This window comes from Bubalus bubalis, chromosome 4 (assembly GCF_019923935.1).
Source record: "Bubalus bubalis isolate 160015118507 breed Murrah chromosome 4, NDDB_SH_1, whole genome shotgun sequence".
Taxonomy (NCBI): domain Eukaryota; kingdom Metazoa; phylum Chordata; class Mammalia; order Artiodactyla; family Bovidae; genus Bubalus; species Bubalus bubalis.
Genome location: NC_059160.1, coordinates 88,099,436 through 88,124,234, shown reverse-complemented (window position 1 = coordinate 88,124,234; position 24,799 = coordinate 88,099,436). Strand labels below are relative to the sequence as shown.

The 24,799-nt window shown below is 41.6% G+C and overlaps 2 protein-coding genes across 8 annotated transcripts in view; one reads left to right on the top strand and one right to left on the bottom strand.

The window, feature by feature from the left end:
- Positions 1-20,363, bottom strand: part of PFKM (phosphofructokinase, muscle) — a 44,742-nt gene extending 24,379 nt beyond the window's left edge. The window contains exons 1-2 of one of the 2 annotated variants that reach the window (XM_025284055.3): positions 20,267-20,363; positions 19,262-19,384 (exon numbers count right to left, since the gene is read on the bottom strand). In XM_025284055.3, coding sequence (XP_025139840.1) covers positions 19,262-19,384; positions 20,267-20,348 — 205 coding nt within the window. In that variant the 5' untranslated portion in view covers positions 20,349-20,363. Of the gene's footprint in view, positions 1-290; positions 425-19,261; positions 19,385-20,266 lie in introns of those variants that run through there. The other variant, XM_025284056.3, reaches the window with a different exon arrangement.
- Positions 20,364-21,295: 932 nt separating this feature from the next.
- The window catches only part of SENP1 (SUMO specific peptidase 1), a 52,415-nt gene continuing 48,911 nt past the window's right edge, over positions 21,296-24,799 (top strand). Inside the window, exons 1-2 of one of the 6 annotated variants that reach the window (XM_044941689.2) lie at positions 21,655-22,277; positions 23,524-23,574. The gene's annotated coding sequence lies outside the window, so the exon portion shown is untranslated. The other 5 variants (XM_045165454.1, XM_044941690.2, XM_044941691.2 and 2 more) reach the window with 5 other exon arrangements.

The following is a 24,799-nucleotide window of genomic DNA, read 5'->3' as shown; positions in this document are numbered from 1 at the left end:
CAGGGTAGGAGTCAGGCTGCCGAGAGCTACTAGGTCGGAGCACCACCCACCCATCCCTGATTCCCAGGCAGAGACAGGGTGTGCACGCGAGGGAGACGAGTCAGGGAGACGAGTCGAGGGGCTAGGATTCGTCACCCATCCCCCCTCAGCTCCTCCTTCTGATGCCGCACCACCTCTTCTTTCCCTGCCTGCTCCCTTCTGCTCTCCCACCGCCAACTCCCAGCACGTTCATTCCCACCTCGCTCGCTCTCGGCTATCCCCCTCGCTCTTTACCCAAGGGCCCCTCTTGCCTTAGAGTCTTAGCTCTCCTCCGCCCGGGCTTCTTTGCAGATTGTCCTTGGGGTAAGGGGGAGGGGAGCTTGGCGAACACTGGGAGGAGCCAGGTGGAGGCAGCCGGGGAGGGGAAAGAGGAGAGGCTTTTCATCCTCCACTAAGCTGATGCGGGCCGCGAGGCTCCTCCCGCTTCTGCTCGCCTTTCTCCTCCCCTTCCCCCTCCCCTCTAAGAACACAGCACAAACGTGACAGGGGCTTAGTTTCTCCGCTCCCCAAAGGGTTCCCACATCCAGCTAGGGAGGCATCAGCTCCGGTACACAGTGGGAACCAGAATTTATTTAGTTGCTCCCCTTGTTGTCCTCAGAGACAGTTTTCCTAGCTGGGGCTTTTCTGCATTCAAACATCCTCCGCAACTAAAAATAAGCCTCCCTCTCTGGCCCTGTCGACTGTCTCCCACCTCTGTCACTTTGTTAAGTGTTAGTCGCCCAGTCGTGTCCGACTCTTTGCGACCCCAAGGACTGTAGCCTCTGTCCATGAACTTCTCCAGGCAAGAATACTGGAGTGGGCTGCCATTTCCTCCAGGGGATCTTCCCGACCCAGGGATTGAACCCGCGTCTCCTGCATTGCAGTCAGATTCATTACCGTCTAAGCCGCCAGGAAAGCCTTCGGTCACTTTAAACAAACATTTATTGGAAGTCTGTGTGCCAGGTTTTGTATTAGGTTCTGAGAGATGAAAATAAGTGAAACAGAATCCCTGCCCTTGAGGAACATTGATCACTGGTATTGACATTTTCTGTGTAGTTGTTCAGTCGCTCAGTCGGGTCTGACTCTGCGACGCCATGGACCGCAGCGCGTTAGGCTTCCCTGTCCTTCACTATCTCCTGGAGTTTCCTCAAACTCATGAGGGACGTCAAAAACGTCCCCTTTTGCACTTACATACCTTTCTCAGAGAAAATACAGAGAAGCTAGCGAGGAATGAGAGTTGCTTTCGTTGTTTAGTCGCTAAACTAAGAGGCAAGAACCCTGCCTTGACAGCCTCATTCTCAAGCCTGCAGTAGAAGGGGATGCAGGATTCTGACAGTGAGGCAATCATATCTGTTGGGCTACAAAGCAAGAAGAATCCATCCTGGGAACATGGATCAAGTACTACTTGAGCAAGAGGTGCATCCTTTTACCCAGTTCCTCTTTACTCTTTCCACTGCTCCACCCATGCCTTGTTTCAACCCCTCTCCACAGCCATCTCTCATCTCCTTGCTGTTTTTACCGCCCCGCCTCTTGCTTACTTTTGTTTCTGCACCTGCACATACTGCAAACAATAACAACGGAAGTGACAATGCACGTCATATGATAAAAACATACGACTACACAAAATTAACTTTTTGCAAATGTTGCCATCAAAAAAGTGAAAAGACAACCCATAGAATGGGAGAAAATATTTGCAAATCATATATCTGATAAAGGACCAGGTATTGAGAATATATAACTCTTGCAACCCAACCATAAAAAGATAATAAACCAATTTTTTTTAAATGGGCAAAAGATCTTAACAGATACCTCACCAAAGATGACAGATGGATGGCAAATAAGCATATGAAATGATGCTTAAAATCATGTCATTAGGCACTGCAAATTAAAACAGAGAGGCCACTACCATCTATTAGAACGAAAACCTGACAGTACCAAATATTGACAAGAATGTGAAGCAACAAGAACTCTTTGTTGATACAAATGTAAAATGGTATAGTCACTTTTAAAGATACTTTAGCAGTTTCTTACAAAGCTAAATATAGCATTACCATATGATCCAGCAATCATAGATATTTATCTAAGTGAGTTGAAAACTATACCTATACAAAACCCCACACATAAATGTTTAATAGCAACTGTGTTCAAAATTGCCAGGAACTGGAAGCAACCAAAATGTCCCTCCAAAGGTAAATGGATAAACAAACTGTGGCTGCTGCTGCTGCTGCTAAGTCGCTTCAGTCGTGTCCGACTCTGTGCGACCCCATAGACGGCAGCCCACCAGGCTCCCCCGTCCCTGGGATTCTCCAGGCAAGAACACTGGAGTGGGTTGCCATTTCCTTCTCCAGTGCATGAAAGTGAAAAGTGAAAGTGAAGTCGCTCAGTCGTGTCCAACTCTTCGCGACCCCATGGACTGCAGCCCACCAGGCTCCTTCATCCATGGGATGTTCCAGGCAAGAGTACTGGAGTGGGGTGCCATTGCCTTCTCCAACAAACTGTGGTTCATCCATCAAATATTGCAATAAAACAAAATGACCTACAAAGCCAAGAAAAAGACATGGAGGAATCTTAAAACATACTGCTTAGTGAAAGAAACTAGTCTGAAAATACTGCATACTATGTGATTCCAACTATATGACATTCTGGAAAAGGTGAAACTATAAAGACAGCGAAAACATCAATGGTTGCCGAGGGTTCAGAGTAGAGATGGAGCAATAGATAGGCGGAACTCAAGGGATGTTTATGGCAGTGAAACTATTCTGTATGATGCTATAATGGAGGATACATGACATTACGCATTTGTCAAAAGTTACAGAATCATAAAACACAAAGTGCAAACCCTAATGTCAAGTATGGACTTTAGTCAATAATAATGCATCAATACTGGTTCATCTATTGTAACAAATGTACCACACCAATGCAGGATGTTAATAATAGGGGAAACTGAGCAGAAAACAGCCAGGATATATGGAAACTGCGCAATCTGCCCAATTTTCTGTAAGTTTAAAACTGCTCTAACAAAGCCTATTAATTTCAAAAAATATATTCTGTTCAATGAAATATCAAATAAAGTTGTGATAGTAACAAAGAAAAATGGGCAAGCATTTGAAAAGACATATATCTAAAGCAAATATACAAACAACTGATAAGTGCATGAAAAGACCCTTTCTTTTTTGGAAGGTTATTATTAATTCCATTTCTTTAATACAGACCTATTCAAATCATCTATTTCTCCTTGTGTGAATGTTGGCAGATTGTATCTTTCAAGGGATTGGTCCATTTGACATAGGTTACCAAATTTGTGGGCACAGAGTTGTTCATAGTATTCCTTTATCATCCTTTTAATTTTCACAGGATCTGTAGCAATGTCCCCTCCTTCATTTTGGGCATTAGCAATTTGTGTTCTCTCTTTTTTCTTTTTCCCTTAGTTAACCTATCCAGAGATTTATTAACTTTATTGACCTTTTTTAAAAACTAGCTTTTAGTTACATTTTCTCTATTGATTTTTTTGTCTTCAATTTTATTGATTTCTGTTCTAATTTTTTTTTTTTGTCTGAGTACTTTAGATTTAATTTGTTCTTCTCCTAATTTTGTAAGATGGAAACTTAGGATACTATGAGATTTAGATCACCTGCTTTTCTGATATATCCACTCAATGTTATAAATTTCCTTCTAAGCACTGCTTTCTCTGCATTTGACAAATTTTAATAAATTGTGCTTTTAATTTTATTTAGTTTAAAATATATTTAAATTTATCTTGGGATTTCTTCGACTAAAGTGTTACTTAGATTTGTGTTGTTTAACCTCTCTAAGTATTGGGGCGTTTTCCAGTTATCTTTCTGTTACTGATTTCTAGTTTAATTCCACTGTGATCTGAGAGCAGCAATTATATAATTTCTGTTCTTTTAAATCAGTTAAGATGTTTTTTATAGCCCAGAATGTGGTCTGTCATGATGAATATGTTATCATGTATGTATGAATGAATGCATGGGTGAATCAAGTCACCTTGAGAAAAATTTATATTCAGCTATTGTTGGACAAATTGCTGAAATCAATACTATTCAGTTCACTGATGGCGTTGAGATCACTGGTGTCCGTATTTTCTGTATGCTGTATCTGACCACTTCTGAGAGAAAGATGTTGAAGTCTCTAATTGTGATAGTTAATTCATCTATTTCTCCTTTAAGTTCTATCAGTCTTTGCCCCACTTAGTTTGATGTTGTGTTGTTAGGCACATACACATTAAGAATTGTATCTTCTTGGAGAATTGACCCCTTTATCATTAGGTGATGCCTGTCTTCATCCCTAATAACTTTTCTTTGAACTCTGCCATGTCTAAAACTAATACAACCATTCCTGCTTTCTTTTGATTAGTGCTAGCATGGAATATTCTTCTCATCCATTTACTTTTTATCTATAAATAGCTTTATATTTAAAGTGGTTTTTTTGTGGACAACACAGTTGGGTCACGTTTTCAGATCAACTTTTGACAATATGTCTTTCAATTGGTACATTTAGACCTCTGACATTCAAAATGAGTATTGGATTAATATATACCATATTCATTACAATTTTCTATTTGTTGTCCTTGTTTTTTGTTTCTATTTTGTCTTCCACTCTTGTTCTGCCTTTTGTGGTTTTAACTGAGTATTTTATGTGACTCTATTTTTCCCTCCTTTCTTAGCATAGCAGTAATACCTTTCTACTTTTTTTTAGTGGTTGCCCTAGAATTTGCAACATATGTTTGCAACTAATTCTAGTCCACTTTCAAATAACACTGTGTCATTTCACAAGTCATATGAATACCTATAACAACAAAATAAGCCTAATTCCTTCCTCCCATCCCTTGTATCATTTCTGTCATTTATGTCACTTATATATAAACATAAATAAGCATATGTATGATAAACACATGGGTGCATGCATGCTAAGTCACTTCAGTTGTGTCCAACTCTTTGCAACCCCATGGACTGTAGCCTGCCAGGCTCCTCTGTCCATGGAATTCCCCAGGCAAGAGTACCGGAGTGGGTTGCCATGCCCTTCTCCAGGGGATCTTCCCAATCCAGGGACTGAAACCTTGTCCCTTGTGTCTCCTGCATTGGCAGGCGCAGGCGGGTTCTTTACCACTAGCGCCACCTGGGAAGCCCATGATAAACACATAAGCGTACATAAGTGAATATACTGTGGCTATTATTTTGAACAAATTGCTGTTAGATCCATTAAGAAAAATGAAAGGTTTTGTTCTATCTTCACTTATTCCTTCTTTGATGCTCTTCTTTAAACAGATCTGAGTTTCTGACCTATATTATTTTTCTTCTCTCTGAAGAACTGCTTTTTAACATTTCTGGCAAGGCAGGTCTACAGGCAAAAAAATTCCCTCAATTTGGTTTTACTGTTGCTGTTGTTCAGTCACTCAGTCATGTCTGTCATGACTGTCATATCAGTCATGTCTGACTCTGCAACCTCATGGACCGCAGCACACCAGGCTTCTCTGTCCTTCACCATCTCCCAGATCTTGCTCAAACTCATGTCCATTGAGTTGGTGATGCTATCCAATCATCTCATCCCCTTAAAATCTTTATTTCTCCTTTACTTTTTAAAAATTAATTTATTTTAATTGGAGGCTAATTACAATATTGTAGTGGTTTCTGCCATACATTGACATGGATCAGCCATGGGTGTACATGTGTTCCCCATCCTGATCCCCCCACCCACCTCCCTCCCCATCCCATCCCTCAGGGTCATCCCAGTGCACCAGCCCTGAGCACCCTGTCTCATGCATCAAACCTGGACTGGCGATCTATTTCACATATGGTAATATACATGTTTCAATGCTATTCTCTCAAATCATCCCACCCTTGCCTTCTCCCACAGAGTCCAAAAGTCTGTTCTTCACATATGTGTCTCTTTTGCTGTCTCACATATATCTCCTTCACTTTTGAAGGATAATTTCACAGGGTACAGAATTGTAGATTGGTGGTGGGGGCAGGGGGAGGGGAGGGTGTCTCTCTTAACATTTAAAATATTTACTCCACTAGGTGGCAGTAGTGGTAAAGAACCCGCCTGCCAATGCAGGAGATGTAAAAGACACAGATTCAATCCCTGGGTTAAGAGGGCATGGCAACCCACTCCAGTATTCTTGCCTGGAGAATCCAATGGACAGAGGAGCCTGGCAGCCTACAGTCCATGGGGTCGCAAGGAGTTGGACATGACTAAAGTGACAGCATACATGCCACTCTCTTATTTGTATGGTCTCTGTGGAGAAGTCAGATATAATTCTTATCTTTGTTCTTCTATAAGTAAGGTGCTTTTTCCCCCTTTCAGGAATTTTATTTTCAAGTTTCTGTAATTGAAAATGATATGCCTAGGTATAGGGGTGTTTTTGTTTGGCCTTTAGCTTGTTTGGTGTTCTATGAGCTTCCCAGATATGTAATTTGATGTCTGACATTAGTTTGGGAAAATCCTCAGTCTTTAATGTTTCAAATAATTCTTCTCTTCCTTCCTTTTGTTTTGGTATTCCTATTATGTATATGTTACATCTGTTGTAGTTGTACCACAGTCCTTCAATATTCTGTTGGTTTTTTTCCAGTCTTACTTTGTTTTTCAATTTTTGAGGATTATATTGATATATCCTCTAGCCCAGAGATCTTCCTTTAGCCATGCCCAGTCTACTAAGAAGTCTATCAAAGGCATTTTCCACTTCTGTTACAGGGGTTTTCATTTCTAGCATTTCTTTTTGTCCCTTTCTTAAGATTTCCATCTCTCTGCTTGTATTGCTTGTCTGTTCCTACTTGCCATCTATTGATATTTTATCCACTAGGACCCTTAGCACATTAATCATAGGTGTTTAAAATTCCTGGTCTGATGATTCTAACATCCCTGCCATGTTTGGTGCTGATGTTTGCTCTGTCTCTTCACACTGTTTTTTTCCTTTCTATATGCTTTATAATTTTTTCTTGGTAGCCAGACATGACATACTGGGTAAAAGAAAGTGCTGTAAATAGGCCTTAATAATGTAGTGGTGAGGTGTTGGGGAGGGAAAGCATTCTATAGTCCTATGATTAGATTTCAGCCTTTTACGGTGCCTATGCCTCTGGACTACGAATTTCACAAGTGTTTCTCGGATTTTTTTTTTTTTCCCTGCCCCCCTTAGATGGAATAGGACAGCTAGAGTGGGCTGGATTTCGGTATTACCCTTCCTTGGATCAGTTAGACTCTGATAACTTACTCTAGTAAGTTAGGCTTTGGTTAACTAGTTTCTCCTGAAGGCAGGCCTTGTTAAGAAGAACAAAATGTTCTTGTAACAGGGAAGAACAAATCTGACTCCATATTGGATGTTTCTTTTACTTTTAACTTTTGTATTCTATTGCTTTTGCTACAAGTGTTACTCACTATAGGGATGTTGTCTATAGGCTTAAATTATACATAATGGCCCCTCTCTGAAAATTCTGCCTCCTGTGTAATAGATGTTACGCCAATATACCTTTGTTTAGCTCACATGAAACCTCCTGACTAGGCCCACCTGCAAATGGTTACAGCAAGGAAGAAACTAATATATGTAGGAAACTGGAATTTACCCCCCTTTTACTATAGAAAGAAGCCAGAATTCTAACTAAGGGAAGATGTTTTCTTGGGGACACTAATTCACCATCTTCTCAGTCTTCTGGCTTTCCAAATAAAGCTGTTACTCCTTGCCACATCAACTCGCCTCTCAATTTATTGGCTTGTCTTGAGGTGAGAAATACAAGGTAAAACTCCGTGACACTCTGGTTTAGTTCAGAATGGTTCCTCTTCTCTTCCCCCTGCTGGAAGCCCAACCAGATTTTTCTCTGATACTTACTGTGCGAATCTAGTCAAACTCCTGGGAGTAAATCTCACAATATTGTGAGGGCACCCCTTTGACTGGATCCTCCTATAGTTTTTAACTCCTGGAGTTGTCTGCACTGAGTCTCCAGCAATTTGTCAATTACAGTTCAGGCTTTCCTACCCCTTCAGTGTTTCCCAAGGTTTCCACTCGTGGGTCTCTGCTCCAGGAAGCTGTGATGAACTGTATTCACTTGCTTGTCTCTCCAATTTTGGAGTTAGCAGTTTGCCCTGTGTCTTCCCCGCTCTTATGGATTCAAGAAGAGTTACTGGCTTTTCAGTCTTTTTTTACTATTACTTGTTGTTAGCATGGAGTGTGACTTTCAAGTTCCTTGTACTGGAGCTGAGGGACTGGAATGGGGAACTGGTAGATAGAAATCCAAATTACACATTTTAAATGGATACATTTTATGATATGTGATTTATATCTTGATAAATCTGCATTTAAAATTTGAAAAAGGAGAAGCTGGAAGAGTTGCCCATACATTCTGGGCTTTTTAATTCCAAAAGGGAATATAAAGGCTGAAATTTAAGTCAATCCACCCCCTCCTCTTTCTACCCACTACTAACTTCTACATCTTAATGTAGGAGTTCTTAATGAATCACTGCATTACTGAGTCTACCTTATTTAGGTGAAGACAAGGAAATGTCATTTACTCCTAGCCTTATCCCCAAATACTTGATCCTTTAGATCCCCTTTTCCATCCAGGGAGCAATCACCCCCATGAGGACCTCTCAAAGAAATATCATCTCAAAAGCACCTGGGGAAACTTCAGGTCAGCTGGAGGTGGGAGTCACAGAAAAGGATTTTCTCAGAAGTACTAGGCCTTGCCTATTGTCATCCTAGTGCAATCTCCAAAACTGAAGATGTTACTTTCTGAGCGCTAAATTAGTAAAAAGCCAACACAATACAGAGAGTAGCTAATGGAAGAAATCCATTGTGTTAAGAAATGGCTTATAAATGTCTTCCTGATAAGAATTTTGAGAAACCCCAATTTGTTATTAATTTATTCATATATTCAACAAATACTTATTGAGAACTCATTATGTGCCAGGTACTGAGGTATAATAAGCTCTCATGAGGCTTATCATCTAGAGGGACTAACAAAGGTTCAAAGAAGTTTATATTTCACTGGACCTGGGAGATAATTGAGAAATCAATAATTCCATCACAAATTATAATATATCAAATTTTTATGACAAAAATATATTAATTGAGGGCACGTGGAGTAAAAAAAAAAAATGGGGCCTGGATAGTAAGACTCTAGCAGTATTTATTTAGTACTGTTTGAGAGAACACCAGAGGAAATATATTCCAGCATTAGAGAGATGGATGATATGATAAAACCATGATAGCTCCTTATAAATGGATTTCCCTTAATCTTAAACTCCAAGACCACACATTTTATTTTTTCATAATTTTCTGTTTATCAAACAACTTTTAAATTTCAAATATAGTTTCTCAGGAACCTTAACGACTTGGAAGGGGCACGTTAGTGAGCTTTGGTTGACTAATAATTCAAAATTTGGACGTATAATTTGATGTTAGACTGATGACATAAGAGAATTTTGAGATCTGGGAAATTCTTGAAAATACTTATATATCTTATACCTAATCCTCAGGCCTCTAATGGCGAGGCTGAGAAGCATCCTTCTGGGCAGGGTGCCGGTGGGTGGAGCTTATGGGTAAACACAAAATGGTAACTGAGGAAGAAGACTTTGAGAAAGGGGTCTAAACATTGTCATACCTTAGGGTGCCTAAGGAAAGAGTAAGGAATAAAGTGCACAGCTTAGCAGAGGTAAGGACCAGGAGTCATAAAACAAAGCAGCATGTTAGGCAGTCAAACAAGAGCTGGTACCAAAACACATCTCAAAGCGACTAAACTAAGCCAGTAGCTGAATTTGCTTTCATCATAAGATTATTTTCATTCCTGGTATAGTTTAAGGTGGCTGGAAAGGACACTGTGGATCCCTCCTCCAGAGAACACTGAAATTTCCTGAGTTTGCACTCAAAAAGAACCTGGGGTTATCAAACAAACTTCTCAAGGGGTGAAGGGTATGGGGTTATGTCCATTCTAATGACTTAAGGAGAGGAATTAGTCAGGGTTCTGCTGGAAGTCTAGAATTTTTTCCAAAATACAATCAGCTTTTTTCAGTTGTTTGGATTGGTAGCTAGAATTCAGGCTTTAGAGAACTTGGCACAGAGTAAGGGGAAAATAAGAGGTAAACCCATAAGAAGAAAGTCATTTGGGAGAAGACAATGGCACCCCACTCCAGTACTCTTGCCTGGAAAATCCCATGGACGGAGGAGTCTGGTGGGCTGCAGTCCATGGGGTCGCTAGGAGTCGGACACGACTGAGCGACTTCACTTTGACTTTTCACTTTCATGCATTGGAGCAGGAAATGGCAACCCACTCCAGTGTTCTTGCCTGGAGAATCCCATGGACAGAGGAGCCTGGTGGGCTGCTGTCTATGGGGTCACACAGAGTCGGACACGACTGAAGCGACTTAGCAGTAGTAGCAGCATTCAATATGTATAAGCATTTTATCTGTGTGTGTAATATCAATTATTTATAGGATGGTTCTATTAATAGTTAGGCCAAATTGCTAGTTCAATCACTTAGTGACTATTAATGTTTCACCAAATATGTGTTTCATGATTGTGAATTTCTTCTTTATTCTCACATAATTTTCTTGCAATTATGTGCTATTTGTCATTATAAAAAAAGATTATATATAATTTATTGTTGTGGTGGGGGGAAAAACAATCCAATCCATAAACTTGGGTTCTGTTATTACTATAACAATAACATATTTTTACTACCAGAAGACAGCAAAAGATAAAAAATTGTCTTGGGAAAAAAAAAAAAAAAGAAAGAATGAATCTCAGGCCCAGGAGAGGGGCCTGAGGCCTCGGAATGCCAGTGATCAAAATAGACCGTAATTGAGTCTGCCTCACGTGCACACTTGAGCCTAGTTCTTGCACCAATATAGTGACAGAAAATGGCACAGCAGGCTGTGCTCCTACAGATGAATCTTAGAGTCCTTAGACGCTGTATCTGTGAGTCTCGTTTTGTTTTGGTTTTTAGATTGCCAGAGTGAAGGCCATTAACAGGGACAAATCTCCAGTTATAAAATAAATAAGCCATAAGGATATAATATACAGCATAAGAAATATGGTTAATAATATTGTAATAACTTTATATGGGGACAGAGGTTTATCAGACATTATGGCAAACATTTTGTAATATATACAAATGTCAGATCACTATGAAGTACACCTGAAGCTAACAGTATTGTACATGAACTCTATTTCAATAATAAAATCTTTAGATGCTATTGGTCTTTCAGAGGTTTTTGGTTAGTGGAATTAACTAGCTTATTTATCATTAGAATTATGTAGTATTTAAAAAACCAAATTTATGTCAACAAGCTTATTTGGGGAACAACAGTGGCTCCAAGATTTCAGAGAAGAGGAAATTAAAAACCTGATCCCAGCCGAAGACATTTCTAGACTGAAAGTGCCTGATGTGTAACTCAACTGAAATGAGTGTTTGCTGTATGTGTGGAATAAAGTTTCCTTGTACTTAAAAAAAAAAAAAAAAAAAACGAAAGTCATTTGGACATAGAATGCCACGTGGTTAAAATCTACTATTTCTTATACTGTGTCCTATCTAGTGGTGGTCTTCTTGTTTTCAGCACATCAGGTAAAGCTAATGTGCACAAAAGAGAACTATCTTATATGAGAGCTCCCCTTATACGTCATATCCTGGTATTAAGCAATGAAAGACATATTCTTTACACAGATCCTCAAAGTACAGGGAGGCATTCAGAAGGTCCTCTTAGACTTCTCAGAGCTCTCTGGATATCAGACAGCTATTGGGGTGTTGGCATGAAGTCCAGGCAAACAGTAGAGGCAAAAAGTCATAATTATTATAAAAGAAGGCATTCTAGGGGAGAGAAGTATAAGATGTTTAAGGGGAATTCTATAGTACCTAGACAGGAAGAGCACTTGAGTAAACCAGCTGAGGTATTCTAAAGTACCTTGGTTCATATGCTCTTCGCATTAACCCTGTTAAGTAATGGTAGGAAATGAAGAGATAGACAGCTTTGGAGAGGACCCTTCAAACTGGGATAACATTAGACAGTACTGCGAGGAAGTTGAGCAGTTCTTGAGGACAGATCACTTGGACACTGATTATTAAAGGCCGGTATAGGTTAAAGACAATAAAGAGGATGTTGTATGGCATACTCCTGAGTCCATTCACCTCCACTAGGATGGTGTCATGACTATGGAAAGGATACATATCTATATTTAGACCACTGTGATGAGAAGATAGTGACAGTATCCCAGGACATCTAGGAATGAGAAGTAGGTATGCCAGTTATCCGGGTGTGATTCTAGCCCTGGAGAACAGGAAATAGCATACTATAGGTTTCATGTGCTCAGTCAACAAATATTGAGTACCTATTACATGTTAGACACCACTCTAGACTCAAAGGGATCCAGGATTGGAAAAACACATCCCATTTGTCCTTGTGGAGCCTACATAATAATGAGGAAAGCAGATAATGAACAAATTAGTCAAGCAGTGATGACAAGTGCTTTGAAGAAAAATAAAGCAGGGCAAAGAAGGGGAGCAACAAGGGTGCCATCTTAAGTAGGGTATTCTGGGAAAATCTTGCTGAAATGACATTCCAGGAAGAAGTCCGAATAAACAAGAGAGAAAACCATGCTGTCGTTTGGATGGGGGAGAATAGCAAATGCAAAGGGTCAGAGGCTGGAAGAAGTTAGGAGTATCATACCAGAGGATCACCAAGACATCCTTTGGACTAGAACCAGAATTGAAAATGAGTTACTATGATTTGGTGGATTCATACTGTGAAACATCTCTCTCTGGGTTAAAACAAGTATCTACCTGTTCCTCTCACTTCTACACAAACCCTGGGTCTCATCTGGTCATTACCTGACTAACATGCTATTTCTCTGTTTTCCTCCACTAGAATGAAAGCTCCCTGAGGACAGATCCTGGGTGTAAGCAAGAAACCACTGTCTACACTGGAGCTTGAGTTGGAATAGGATGACCGCTGGACACACTGCAGCCTCTACTAGCAATGAGTATTAAAGTTTCTGACCCAGTGCACTAATTAAAGGTTCTCGGTTCCAGTCTAGCAGATTCAGCATCACCTGGATCCTTGTCAGAGATGAAAATTCTTGCGCCCGACTTGGAATCTACTGAATGAGAAACTCTGGGGCTGAGGCACACCATTGCACTTTAACAATCCCTCCAAGTGGTTCAGATGTGCAATAAAGTTTGAGAACCATTGTTCTAAGTTGTGGAGGTCTAGGAACACGAACACTTGAAGAATAAAGCTGCATGTCTCAAAGGCCTGGGTGGTTCCTATGCAGTCATTTCTGCCAATGAAGATCAACTTCTCAAGAAAGTTAGCTCAAGCAGAGGTCACAGGTAACAAGATGACCCCCACCACAGTTGAAGCACCACTTTCAAGTCTTGATAAGCGCAGAGGTAAATGAAGTCTTTAGCTGAGGTATGAAGACTCAAGCTTGAACCAGACACACGTTTTCTTTTCTTAAAGAAGCAAATTTTGAGGGTTATCAAGGAAGAGATGACAAATAATCATTATATAAGACAACACTGGGTGTGAATCTTCTACTTCAAATCTGCTGATACCTCGTGGAGCATAACGTGAAAGGCCGAGCAGTTTAGCAAGTCCAAGGGATATATCTTTAGACTCTTAAATACATTTCCCTCAGAGGGAAATGAGACGGTTAATTGAGAGGTAGTTTAATAAGGAACCATTCAGAATAGGGTGCTCCAAGAGAATAAATAAAATTATTTCTATTAATCAGTGGAAGATGAACAAAAGTGTTCCTCAAGTCTACTGGTATCCTTGAATATTTGACTCAAAGAAAAGCATCTGTAAGGCTATTTTCCTACTCAGTGATCTTTCTAATTTAGTTGACACTATAAAAGCTCTGAGAATTTTAGCTTTGCAAAAACACAAGTTCTCTGGAGTTGTTCCTGGGAGGTTGGGATTGGGAGGTCAATGTTGAATGGTGACTAGGTTGAGATGAAGGTAATCTTGACAGAGGCAGAGCTCCCACTGATTTTCCTTTAGCAAGAATACAGGTTCTGGGATCATGAAAGCATAGCATCTATATGTGGAGAATCCTGTCTCTGATGTAGGAAGCAAGTATGCCTGTTTGGAAGGAACTTAGGTTGTGGGCAGCAAACACTTGTATAAATCAGTTGTGCTCACAGTGTTGGGGTAACTTCACGTCCTGGCCTGCATAAACTGCCAAGGTTTAAGTGTATTATCAAAGGAACTGAAGGTGGGGGCATAGGCAATGTTGGTGACAGATAGCTTAGACAAAGCAAAGAATATGATAGGTAAGTCTTATGCTTCTGGGTTGGGGGTGGGGGGAGCTGTGACAGAAGAGGCAGATGGGGGCAACACTGCTCTCCTGGCATTCTCCCCCATTTGCAGCCCAGTAAGAAGTGGGCTCAGTAGTCACAGGTTACCAAGGCTTTTTGCCCATCAGTGAACAGAAGAGAAGAGGCTTATGCACAGTTCACTTCAATTCAGTCATTCAGTCGTGTCCGACTCTTTGTGACCCCATGGACTGTAGCAGGCAAGGCCTCCCTGTCCATCACCAACTCCCGGAGCTTACTCAAACTCACGTCCATCCAATCGGTGATGCCATCCAACCATCTCATCCTCTGTCATCCCCTTCTCCTCCTGCCTTCAATCTTTCCCAACATCACAGTCTTTTCCAATGAGTCTGTTCTTTGCATCAGACGGCCCAAGTATTGGAGTTTCCGCTTCAGCATCAATCCTTCCAATGAATATTCAGAACTGATTTCCTTTAGGATTGACTGGTAGGATCCCCTTGCAGTCCAAGGAACTCTCAAGAGTCTTCTCCAACACCACAGTTCAAGAGCATCAATTCTTTGGTGCTCTGATCAGATCAGATCAGATCAGTCACTCAGTCGTGTCCAACTCTTTGCGACCCCATGAATCGCAGCACACCAGGCCTCCCTGTCCATCACCAACTCCCAGAGTTCACTCAGACTCATGTCCATTGAGTCAGTGATGCCATCCAGCCATCTCATCCTCTGTTGTCCCCTTCTCCTCTTGCCCCCAATCCCTCCCAGCATCAGAGTCTTTTCCAATGAGTCAACTCTTCTCATGAGGTGGCCAAAATACTGGAGTTTCAGCTTTAGCATCATTCCTTCCAAAGAAATCCCAGGGCTGATCTCCTTCAGAATGGACTGGTTGGATCTCCTTGCAGTCCAAGGGACTCTCAAGAGTCTTCTCCAACACCACAGTTCAAAAGCATCAATTCTTCGGCACTCAGCATAGTCCAACTCTCACATCCTAATATGACTACTGGAAAAACCATAGCTTTGACTAGATGGACCTTTGTCAGCATACTAATATCTCTGCTTTTTAATATGCTATCTAGGTTGGTCACAGTTTTTCTTCCAAGGAGCAAGCATCTTTTAATTTCACGGCTGCTGTCACCATCTGCAGTGATTTTGGAGCCCCCCAAAATAAAGTCTGTCACTGTTTCCATTGTTTCGCCATCTATCTGCCATGAAGTGATGGGACTGGATGCCATGATCTTAGTTTTTTGAATGTTGAGTTTTAAGCCAACTTTTTCACTCTCCTCTTTCACTTTCATCAAGAGGCTCTTCAGTCCTTCTTCGCTTTCTGCCATAAGGGTGGTATCATCCGCATATCTGAGATTATTGATATATCTCCTGGGAATCTTGATTCCAGCTTGTGCTTCATCCAGTCCAGCATTTCTCATGATGTACTCTGCATAGAAGTTAAACAAGCAGGGTGACAATATACAGCCTTGACATACTCCTTTCCCGATTTGGAACCAGTCTGTTGTTCCATGTCCAGTTCTAACTGTTGCTTCTTAACCCGCATACAGATTTCTCAGGAGGTGTAAGGTGGTCTGGTATTCCCATCTCTTTAAGAATTTCCCACCGTGTGTTGTGATCTACACAGTCAAAGGCTTTGGTATAATCAATAAAGCAGAAGCAGATGTTTTTCAGGAATTCTCTTACTTTTTCTATGATTCAACGGATGTTGGCAATTTAATCTCTGGTTCCTCTGCCTTTTCTAAATTCAGCATGAACATCTGGAAGTTCACCCTTTATGAACCGTTGAAGCCTAGCTTGGAGAATTTTGAGCATTACTTTCCTAGTGTGTGAGATGAGTGCAATTGAGTGGTATGTTGAATACTCTTTGGCATTGCCCTTCTTTGGGATTGGAATGAAAACTGACCTTTTCCAGTCCTGTGGCCACTGCTGAGTCTTCCAAATTTGCTGGCATATTAAGTGCAGCACTTTAACAGCATAATCTTTTATGATTTGAAACAGCTCCACTATTTCAGAGTTAAGCTTGAGGCCTAGTGAGCAGTTGGATCTGCTGAACTGTAGTCTGGCCCACCAAGCTGCCTACTGCCTCTCCATACTTGTCATGGAAATAGTCATCCCACAACCTCAGCTGTCTGTGAATACTAACCACCTTTCTTTACAAAGGTCAGGGGCCTAGGAAACTCACTCCATTGCTGTGCCCCAGTGCAGGATCAAATGACTTCCTTATGTTGAGAACTAGTTCTCTATAGGCCAGAAGCACACACATACACATTCAGCCTGCCTCATTATAGTATAGGCTGATTTGTCTACACTGATGGGCAGGGAGTTGCCTGCCTGCCTGGTGTGAGACTGGAAGCAAAATGTATTCCATTTTTCTTGAGGAGCAGAGCACAGCACCTCCATATATAGCTTCCCTTAAGGAAAGAGCAAAACATCCTGAATGGAGTCTCTGTGAATTTTTCAGGCTGGTAGTAGCAGCCACAGAGGGACATCAAGCCAGGGTCTGGGGATTTGGGGGCATCAATAGCTCTGGGCTCACCTCAATGCTATTTGATGGCTGACTTCTTCACTCATGCCCTACAAGGCTGCATCGCCTAGATGTGAGGAACTGAGCAAGACAGGGACATTACCCATCCCACCAAGGCAGGTAGCCACTCTTGCCCCCTCCAATGCATCCACAAAATAATTATTGTTTTAAAACATGAATATGACCCTGTCACTCTTTAGTGACTTCCAATAGCTTGGGAGGGGTAAGACCTAGAAGGAGAGCATGATTTGGCTCTTCCACTATTTTCAGAGTTGCTGCTACAGCTACTCCTCCCCTCCCTCAAGTTGTGCTGGGCTCTCTACTCCTGCAATGAGCCAAACTCCTTCTCATTTCAGAGCCTACAGTCCCTTTTTCTAAAAACTCTTCTTCCCCCTTTCCCTGACTAATGCATACTCATCTCTCGAGTCTTCGTAAGAAAGGGTCTTTCTGACTTCTTGGGCCAGGTTAGATCCCATGTTTTGTACTCTGATTATAGAGTATTATTTTCCTTCCCTGTACTAGCATCATTCTAATTATCTAAGCATGTGTGTGATTATGTGATTACTGCCCTACACTCACAAGACCAAAAACTTCATGAGGGCAGGCAATGTACTAACTTTGTTTACTTCATGCCCAGTGCCAAGTACAGTACCTGACATAGTATATCCTAAACAAGTTTTTTTGGAAGGAACAAAAAGAAGGAGGGACAGAATGAGGGAGGTAGAGAGGAAAGAAGAAAGCAGGGAAGGAATAAGGAAGGAAAGAAGCAGGGGATGAAGGAGGGAGGCAGGCAGGAAGAAAGGCAGAAAAGGAGGAATGGAGGTCCCAATGGGGCAAACTGGGAAGATATTTGATTCTCAGTCTCTAATGGGAGAGCTGGAAGGGTTAAATGTAGCTCTTACCTGAGGCCTCAATGCTCAAAGGCAGAAGTTGAACAGCAAAATATTGTCCATGGGATAATGCTGAGTTCAAACCACAGAGGCAGGTCCAAATGGGTCATCAGAGCAAAGGGGGTCTGAGGTGAGTATTAGGTATAGAGCAAAACGAGAATAGGAAAAGCAGGGAAGAAGAAGGCAAATAAGAAATAATCTATACAAATTCAGGAAACTGTAGGACAAGTCCACCAGCCGGGCTTATGTCTTGACCTAGCAGCTTTTTATGTATGGGTAACGCAAGTCTGATTAAAGGGACACAAACCACACAGAGTTGCCATATATGGATACATATTGTTCCAGTAGCCTAATAAATTGAGACTATTGTATACAAACCATTTTCCTGTGAGTCTGGTTAGCTCTCAGAACACTGAGGAGACTGAATTGGATTAGAGTGTAAGCCATTTCAAAGCCTAGGACTGGATCCTGCCCCATGGTGCCCTGCCAACATACTGGAGCTCAGTGAAGCTCTGCCAAAGCAGTCAGCTGGCCCCTCCCTTGTCTACATCTCTAAGGCATCCTCTTTTGAAAGTCAACATTTTGCACCAAAGTTATCAAGCTCTTTGAGTTACACACTGTCTCATATTATGTCCCTTCTTGATCATCAGTTTCTGGGCAAGAGGGAAAGCATCTAGTTCATTTTCTCATCTCCTATTGAGACTAGTATTAATACAATTACTTCAAACAGTAAGTGCTCAAAAATTATTGAATAAATATTGCTATATATTTCATAGATGCTGGGAGTGATTATACCAAAGAATTTTTTAACTTCTTGAGGAAAACCTTTTTAGACCTGAATTCTTTTTTAAAAATATAAGGAATTAGACTAATTAATCTCTAAAACATTTCCAAACTGTAAACTACTGAGAGAGTGACAAGGTCATGTCCTTGTCATTTATGTAAAAATATACATTACAACCTCTCTATCACTTCTAGTATATTATTGGGCACATAGTGGGAACTCAATAAATGTTTGCAGTGAACTGACTCCACTACAGATATATTTAAGCTGAGAAGAAACACAGAAACACATTCAGAAATGTTTCTGAAGTTTCACGTAAATTGCTTAAGAGTTGTACACTACTTAAAATATTCAAAAGAAATGTGTTATTAAATGGAGTCTGAAGGTGAATTTTTTTTACAATATTTGGAATAACTTTGTGATATAATAACTCCTTAATTTAATCTTTTTCTTAAATGTCTTTCACATTTTTATATGTCAAAGTTCCTAATAATAGGATAAACCAGATTAGCAACTTACAGTTATGGGGGAGCCAAATGACTTACTATTGATTAAATCAAGCTATTCTTCATAGAGGGAACTGTCCCTCTTTCTACAGTTTCACAGATTCCACTCCCCACCCACCCTACACAATTGTCTCTCTTGTGTCTTAACTAATTTTTCAAATTTAGTGTGTCTACACATATTTATGACATTCACAATTTTTTCACTTTCCAATGTTCCCTTTCCACATTCCTCCCCCATGCTTAACCACATGCCTCACCATTTGCAAAAATCGGTATGCCTTCCACAGTGTCTGGATCATCCACGGTATCTAGACTCTTCAGGACATCTGTCCTAGACGGTGGCTTTTGTATGAGCATGCTGGAAGTTGAAGCTTCTTCAGCTGAGAAAAAAACATTTCTAGGTTATCCTCAAGGTGGGATTCAGGGGAGAGTGCTCTTTATTCTCTTTCACTTTCTCTATGGCTCTCAGCTAGCTATCCAGGGCATTTTATGCATAAATCCAGTGAAAAAAATTAGAGAAGTGATGGCTCTTATCAATAACTATCTTACCTCCAAAAGGTGGTAAAAGAGGTGACATAAGAGAGGTGAAAGCAGAACACATACGTAGGAACTTTAAGACTGGGGTGGAAGAGAAAGCCATTTTCCTTCAGGATTATATTTATGTTATAGGTTGTGGACTGTTCATACATTTAATACACCTACTACCAGCACATGTGCTATAAATCTTGTTCTCTCTCAACTCCCAAGTCCTTCTTATCCGCCTGGGGACTATTCTCGCATAACAGACCAAAATCTCACCTGACACTTGTGAAGGGAAAAGACAGGACTCAGTCATAAACATTTTATCATAGTGAGAATGGAATAAACAAGATCAATTGACTGCTAAAAACTGCCTCTGCACTGCTGCTGCTGCTGCTAAGTCGCTTCAGTCGTATCCGACTCTGTGCGACCCCAGAGACAGCAGCCCACCAGGCTCCCCCATCCCTGGGATGCTCAAGGCAAGAACACTGGAGTAGGTTGCCATTTCCTTCTCCAATGCATGAAAGTGAAAAGTGAAAGTGAAGTCGTTCAGTCATGTCTGACTCTTAGCAACCCCATGGACTGTAGCTCATCAGGCTCCTCCATCCATGGGATTTTCCAGGCAAGAGTACTGGAGTGGGGTGCCATTGCCTTCTCCCACTAGTAAGTTTCATATCCTGTACTGAGACTCCTGGCAAGAGAATCCATTCTGTTACTGGAATATGATCAGGAGACAATGGTACCTGTTCTCTGAGGAGTCCTGACTAACTGGCGAGACTGAGTTACACACATGAAAAATTTCAGATGCAATTCCACTTTACGCATGGTTGCCTCCTAGAAATAGAGACAGAATATAATGCAAACAACAGATCTATGGAATAATAAAGATGGACAAAAATGACATGGACCAGGTATGTTCAATACTAATAGGCTTTAGGTCCTGATACTATAAAATGTCAGCATATGAAGTGATACATACTATCTACTTTTATATATTCGACAGGGCAAGATATCCTGAACTCAGCAAGTATTTTCTCCACCAGCTGAGAGGAGCTAAAGGCTGGAGGCCTCCAGTTCAACCAAGTCTGACCTCAGACTGTGGCTGTCATCTGGGTCTAGGGTGCTTACTCAGAAGCATTTCTCTAAGACTTCTAGATGGGCCTGGGTCCTGAGGCCCACCAAGCTGAGGGACTCGGTGACGAGTCTAAATGAACAAACGTATGCCTTCTCATTATTTTCTTTTAAAAATAGAGAATAAAGGTTAATCAATTCAGTCCCACGAACAACAACATGGTCATCTAGTTCTTCAGAGAGCAGAATCCTGGGATGGATCTCCGGATAACTTTCCTCACACCTCCTGGAGGAGCGTTTCAAACTCGTCCATCGTTCTGGAAGTTTCTCCACTTTTCCAGAGTCTAGCCTAAGCCAATCCCAAGCTGTCCCCCGCCCCACCTTTTCCCCACTAGCCAATCATGCATGATAGGCTGCAAAGAGTACAGGACTGCAAGTTAAGAAACTTGTTTCCTAGTCCCAGATCTGCCATGTACTTTGTAACTTTGGGAAATGATTCCACTTCTCTGAAACTCGTAGACTAAATGATGGCCAATAACCTCTACAAGCACTAACGTTTTGTGATTCTCGCTAAAACATGAATCTTGCCCGAGCTAGATTTAGCTCAGGTCTACATCTGTCAAGGTGGCTACCGGTTCCTGCAGTTCAAGGGCCAGAGAGAGAAGCTGCCATGGAAACCAAAGAGTGAGCAGAAATCGCCGAGCGGAACTAGAAGGCGGCGGGTAAGGGGGCCGAGGGAACAGAGAAAATCGAAGGACGATGGGCACACTAACAGTATTCTAACAAGGAGAAGGAGAAAAAGCCCAGACTGAAAGAGGAAATTATGACTACAGCCTTAGACGAGTCCCTTGGCGTCTCAGGCCTCGCCACACTGCGCAGGCGTTCCGCGGGTCCTCAACTCTGCTCTTTGACCTCTCGCCCCACCCCCCCTCCTCCGCAGCCTCGGAACAGCTCTTCCGGTGTTGTGGAGGCGGTTCCGGTTCGCGGCGGTTCCCGGGTTTTGCGTTCCGCGCCCGGCCGGAAACCCCTTCGCATAGCAGCCGGTTCCGGTTCGGTGAGTGGCGGCGGGAAGCTGGGGGAGGGGTGAGGATGGAGGGAGCCTTGACCGGGAGGCAGAGCGGGCCCGGGCCCGGCAGCCTAGGCTGGGCTGGACGGAAGCGGGGACAGCTGTGGGGAGTGCGCTTTTCCCTCTGCCCCGCCCCCTGGGACCACCTCTCCCCCCTGCTGTCCGAGGCCGCGATCTGGCGGGTGGCCGTTAGTTAGCTTTCCCGAGGCCGTTCCTTGAGGCCTCTTTCTCCGGGGTCGAGGAGAGGCCGTCTCCCTACGGTCACGGCCGGCCCCATCTCAGCGCCTAGTCCTACTCGTGAGAAAAAGGCCGGTTGGGATTTCGGGGCTTTCCCGCCAGAGCAGGTCTTCTCTCAGGGGAAAGCTGTTTGCATCGGGAAGCTCAGCTTTTCTGTTATACGTGCTTCACCTCCCGCCTTCCTTGAGGCTTGAAAGATATTTCTCGACTACTTCTGCGTCTCATGTAAACATTTCTCCAACTCTTTTACTCTGTGGTATCTCCCAGAGATGTGATACCGCTAGTGCCACCACCAGAAAGAAACGTCTGGACTCTCCTGCCCAGGTTATGAAAATCCCCTTAAACCGCCGCCGTTTGCTTACCTGGCTTATCGCCTCCTGGTAATTCCCTTGAACCGTCGCTTTCTTGGTGTCCCCTATAACGTGATCTCTCTGGAAATATACCCAATTTCTCTCGAGCTTGGTGATTTCTGTTTATCGGTGCCTTTGCAGTATTTCCACTATCTTGTTGGCAATAACTCGCTGCTTTATCACTTTCTCGTCAGCCTTGTTAAAGTCATTTCACCTCACGTTTATTTGCTTTTTTTCGTTTGGGTGGTGGTGATTCTTGTGAAATTTATGCCTTTTAGAGGCCCCCAACTAATTGACTTAGAGTTCTTCTTCCAAGTGGATGATTTTGGATGATTTTAGATCGTATCATCTCCTAAATCTTTATAAAGATAATTTGTGTTAAGGGCTCCTGTTGAGAGATAGATTACACTGAACTTGGAATTACAGTGACAGTGAAACTTGAAGCATATCTTTAAGAATGATCCCTTAACCTGCTAGTTTAGAGATTCCCTTTTCTCCTTTAGTCTCATGTTAGAAGTCTCATTTGTTGTGGAGAAGCCTCACTCACTCTTACTTAATTCCAATTAATTATCCCAACTGCAAAGATGGTCTTCCTATCACCCATCTGATGACAGGTCTCTAGAGGCAGCAAATGAATTAAAAAACAGGTTCTTCTACCTCAAGCTAAGGTGATGTAATTCTTGACTACTGCTTTGGAAGTCTTTCCTTTTCTATACCTGACTCCTACACCTTCTACCAGTTGCACCAGCTTTATTATCTTGTTTTAAGTATCTGTTGATGAATCTGGTTTCCTCCCTCTGACAGTGAGATTCTCAGCAGCAGGGACCAGTTCTTACTCATCTTTGTATCCCCAGTCCACTCTGTGTTTTTGGTGCACAGTAAATGTTTGTGTGTGTGAAAGAAAGTGAATCCTTTTTTAAAGGATTTTAAGGTGTTAGAGTCTAATTTGAGTGATGCCTTTTGAAATATGAAAGACAACCAAAATTGCATAATGATATAGTGCAGACTGTTTGATATACATAATTTTCCAGAGTTTGTAATAGGATGATTCACATGATCACTTCCACACCCTTGTCATATCAGAAATTATTCTTACTACATCTTGGTCCTGCAAAAAGCTAATTGTATAGGGCCTCTCCTCAGTATATACTTTCAAATAGCTTCATGGTAGCTCTAAACGTTCGCTTTTATAATCACCTCTTTACATGTATGTCTTACTATACTCATTACGTTTTGTTATTGTCAGGACTTTGCCATCATTTTTTTTTTCTTTCAGATTTTATGTTATCTTGTGCTCAGCCGCTTATCTGACTTCAACTGAATACCTGTAATTACTTATGTTTTTTTCGTAAATTAAATGACTGATGTGAAGTAGAAAATTAAGTACTAGAATACTCTTAGAAGGAAAAATTTCTCATGCTTGAAAGAATTTGGTGGCATCAGAAGTTCCAGGGACCAGATCCAACATTTGGGGTAAAATATCCTTTCTCCCATTATATTTGCACAGTGGCAAAAAGAAAGTAGCATAAGCACACCAAAGAAGCTGGACGTGCCTGGGAAATGCCATGGACAGAGGAGCCTGGTGGGCTACAATCTGTAGGGTCGAAAGAGTCAGGACTTGGTGACCAAATAGTAGCAGCAGCATTAAAAAAGTGTGGATTCCCCAGATTTAGCTAGGGATTACCTTTATCTTGCCAAAGTGTATGAATCCTTCAATAAGGATATGTTGAAGGATGTGAAATATTGTGATGTTTGTTGAAAGAGCATTTGCTTATAAGTGAGGATGCCTGGATTTTTGTCTTTCCTTTGTCCCATCTTTGTGATTTCAGGCAAGTTACTAAACCTCTCTGGACATAATTTCCAATGTTCTTTGATTTCTTGCTTGCTTCCCTTTCACCTCTATCTCACCAGTGCAAAGGAAGGTAACATGGGATTGTTCTAATGGGCACTAGGCTTTTAAATTGGCATTCCTTTTAATATAACAAAAAAGACTAGTGGTAACTCCTGACCTGTGGGCCCTCAGAACTGGGGGCAACTGGTGGACAGGAAGAAAAGAGAGGCAGGGTGTCCTAGAGATCTTTGGAAGTGCTGAAATGTTTAGACAGTAGAAAATGAGGAAATATTTTAAAACTAACCCTGAAATAAATGTCCCCTCACCCCTTCCCACCCAAGCCAAACAGGTGTGTTTTGAAACTTTAAATATGATAAATATTGAAAATACAGCTTTGTGGGTTTTTTGTTTGTTTGTTTGTTTTTTCCCAAAAAAGACTAGTGGTGACAATTACGGAATGGCTTGAAAGAGTGAAATGTGAGAAAGTCACTGCTAGTTTATTGGTTGATAGGATTTTTTTCCCCTTAATAGGGGACCCAGGGAATTTGGCTTTATTAAAAAAGAAAAAAGGGAAAAGAATAATCTGGAGAATTACCAGATAGAAACCTTATAGTAAGTTGAGCATTTGGAAATATATTTGAAGCCTTAATCTAAGACTTAAATTCTTTGGGAAACTCCCCTGGCAAGACTAGGTAAACAGATAATTATTTAGTCTGTACCT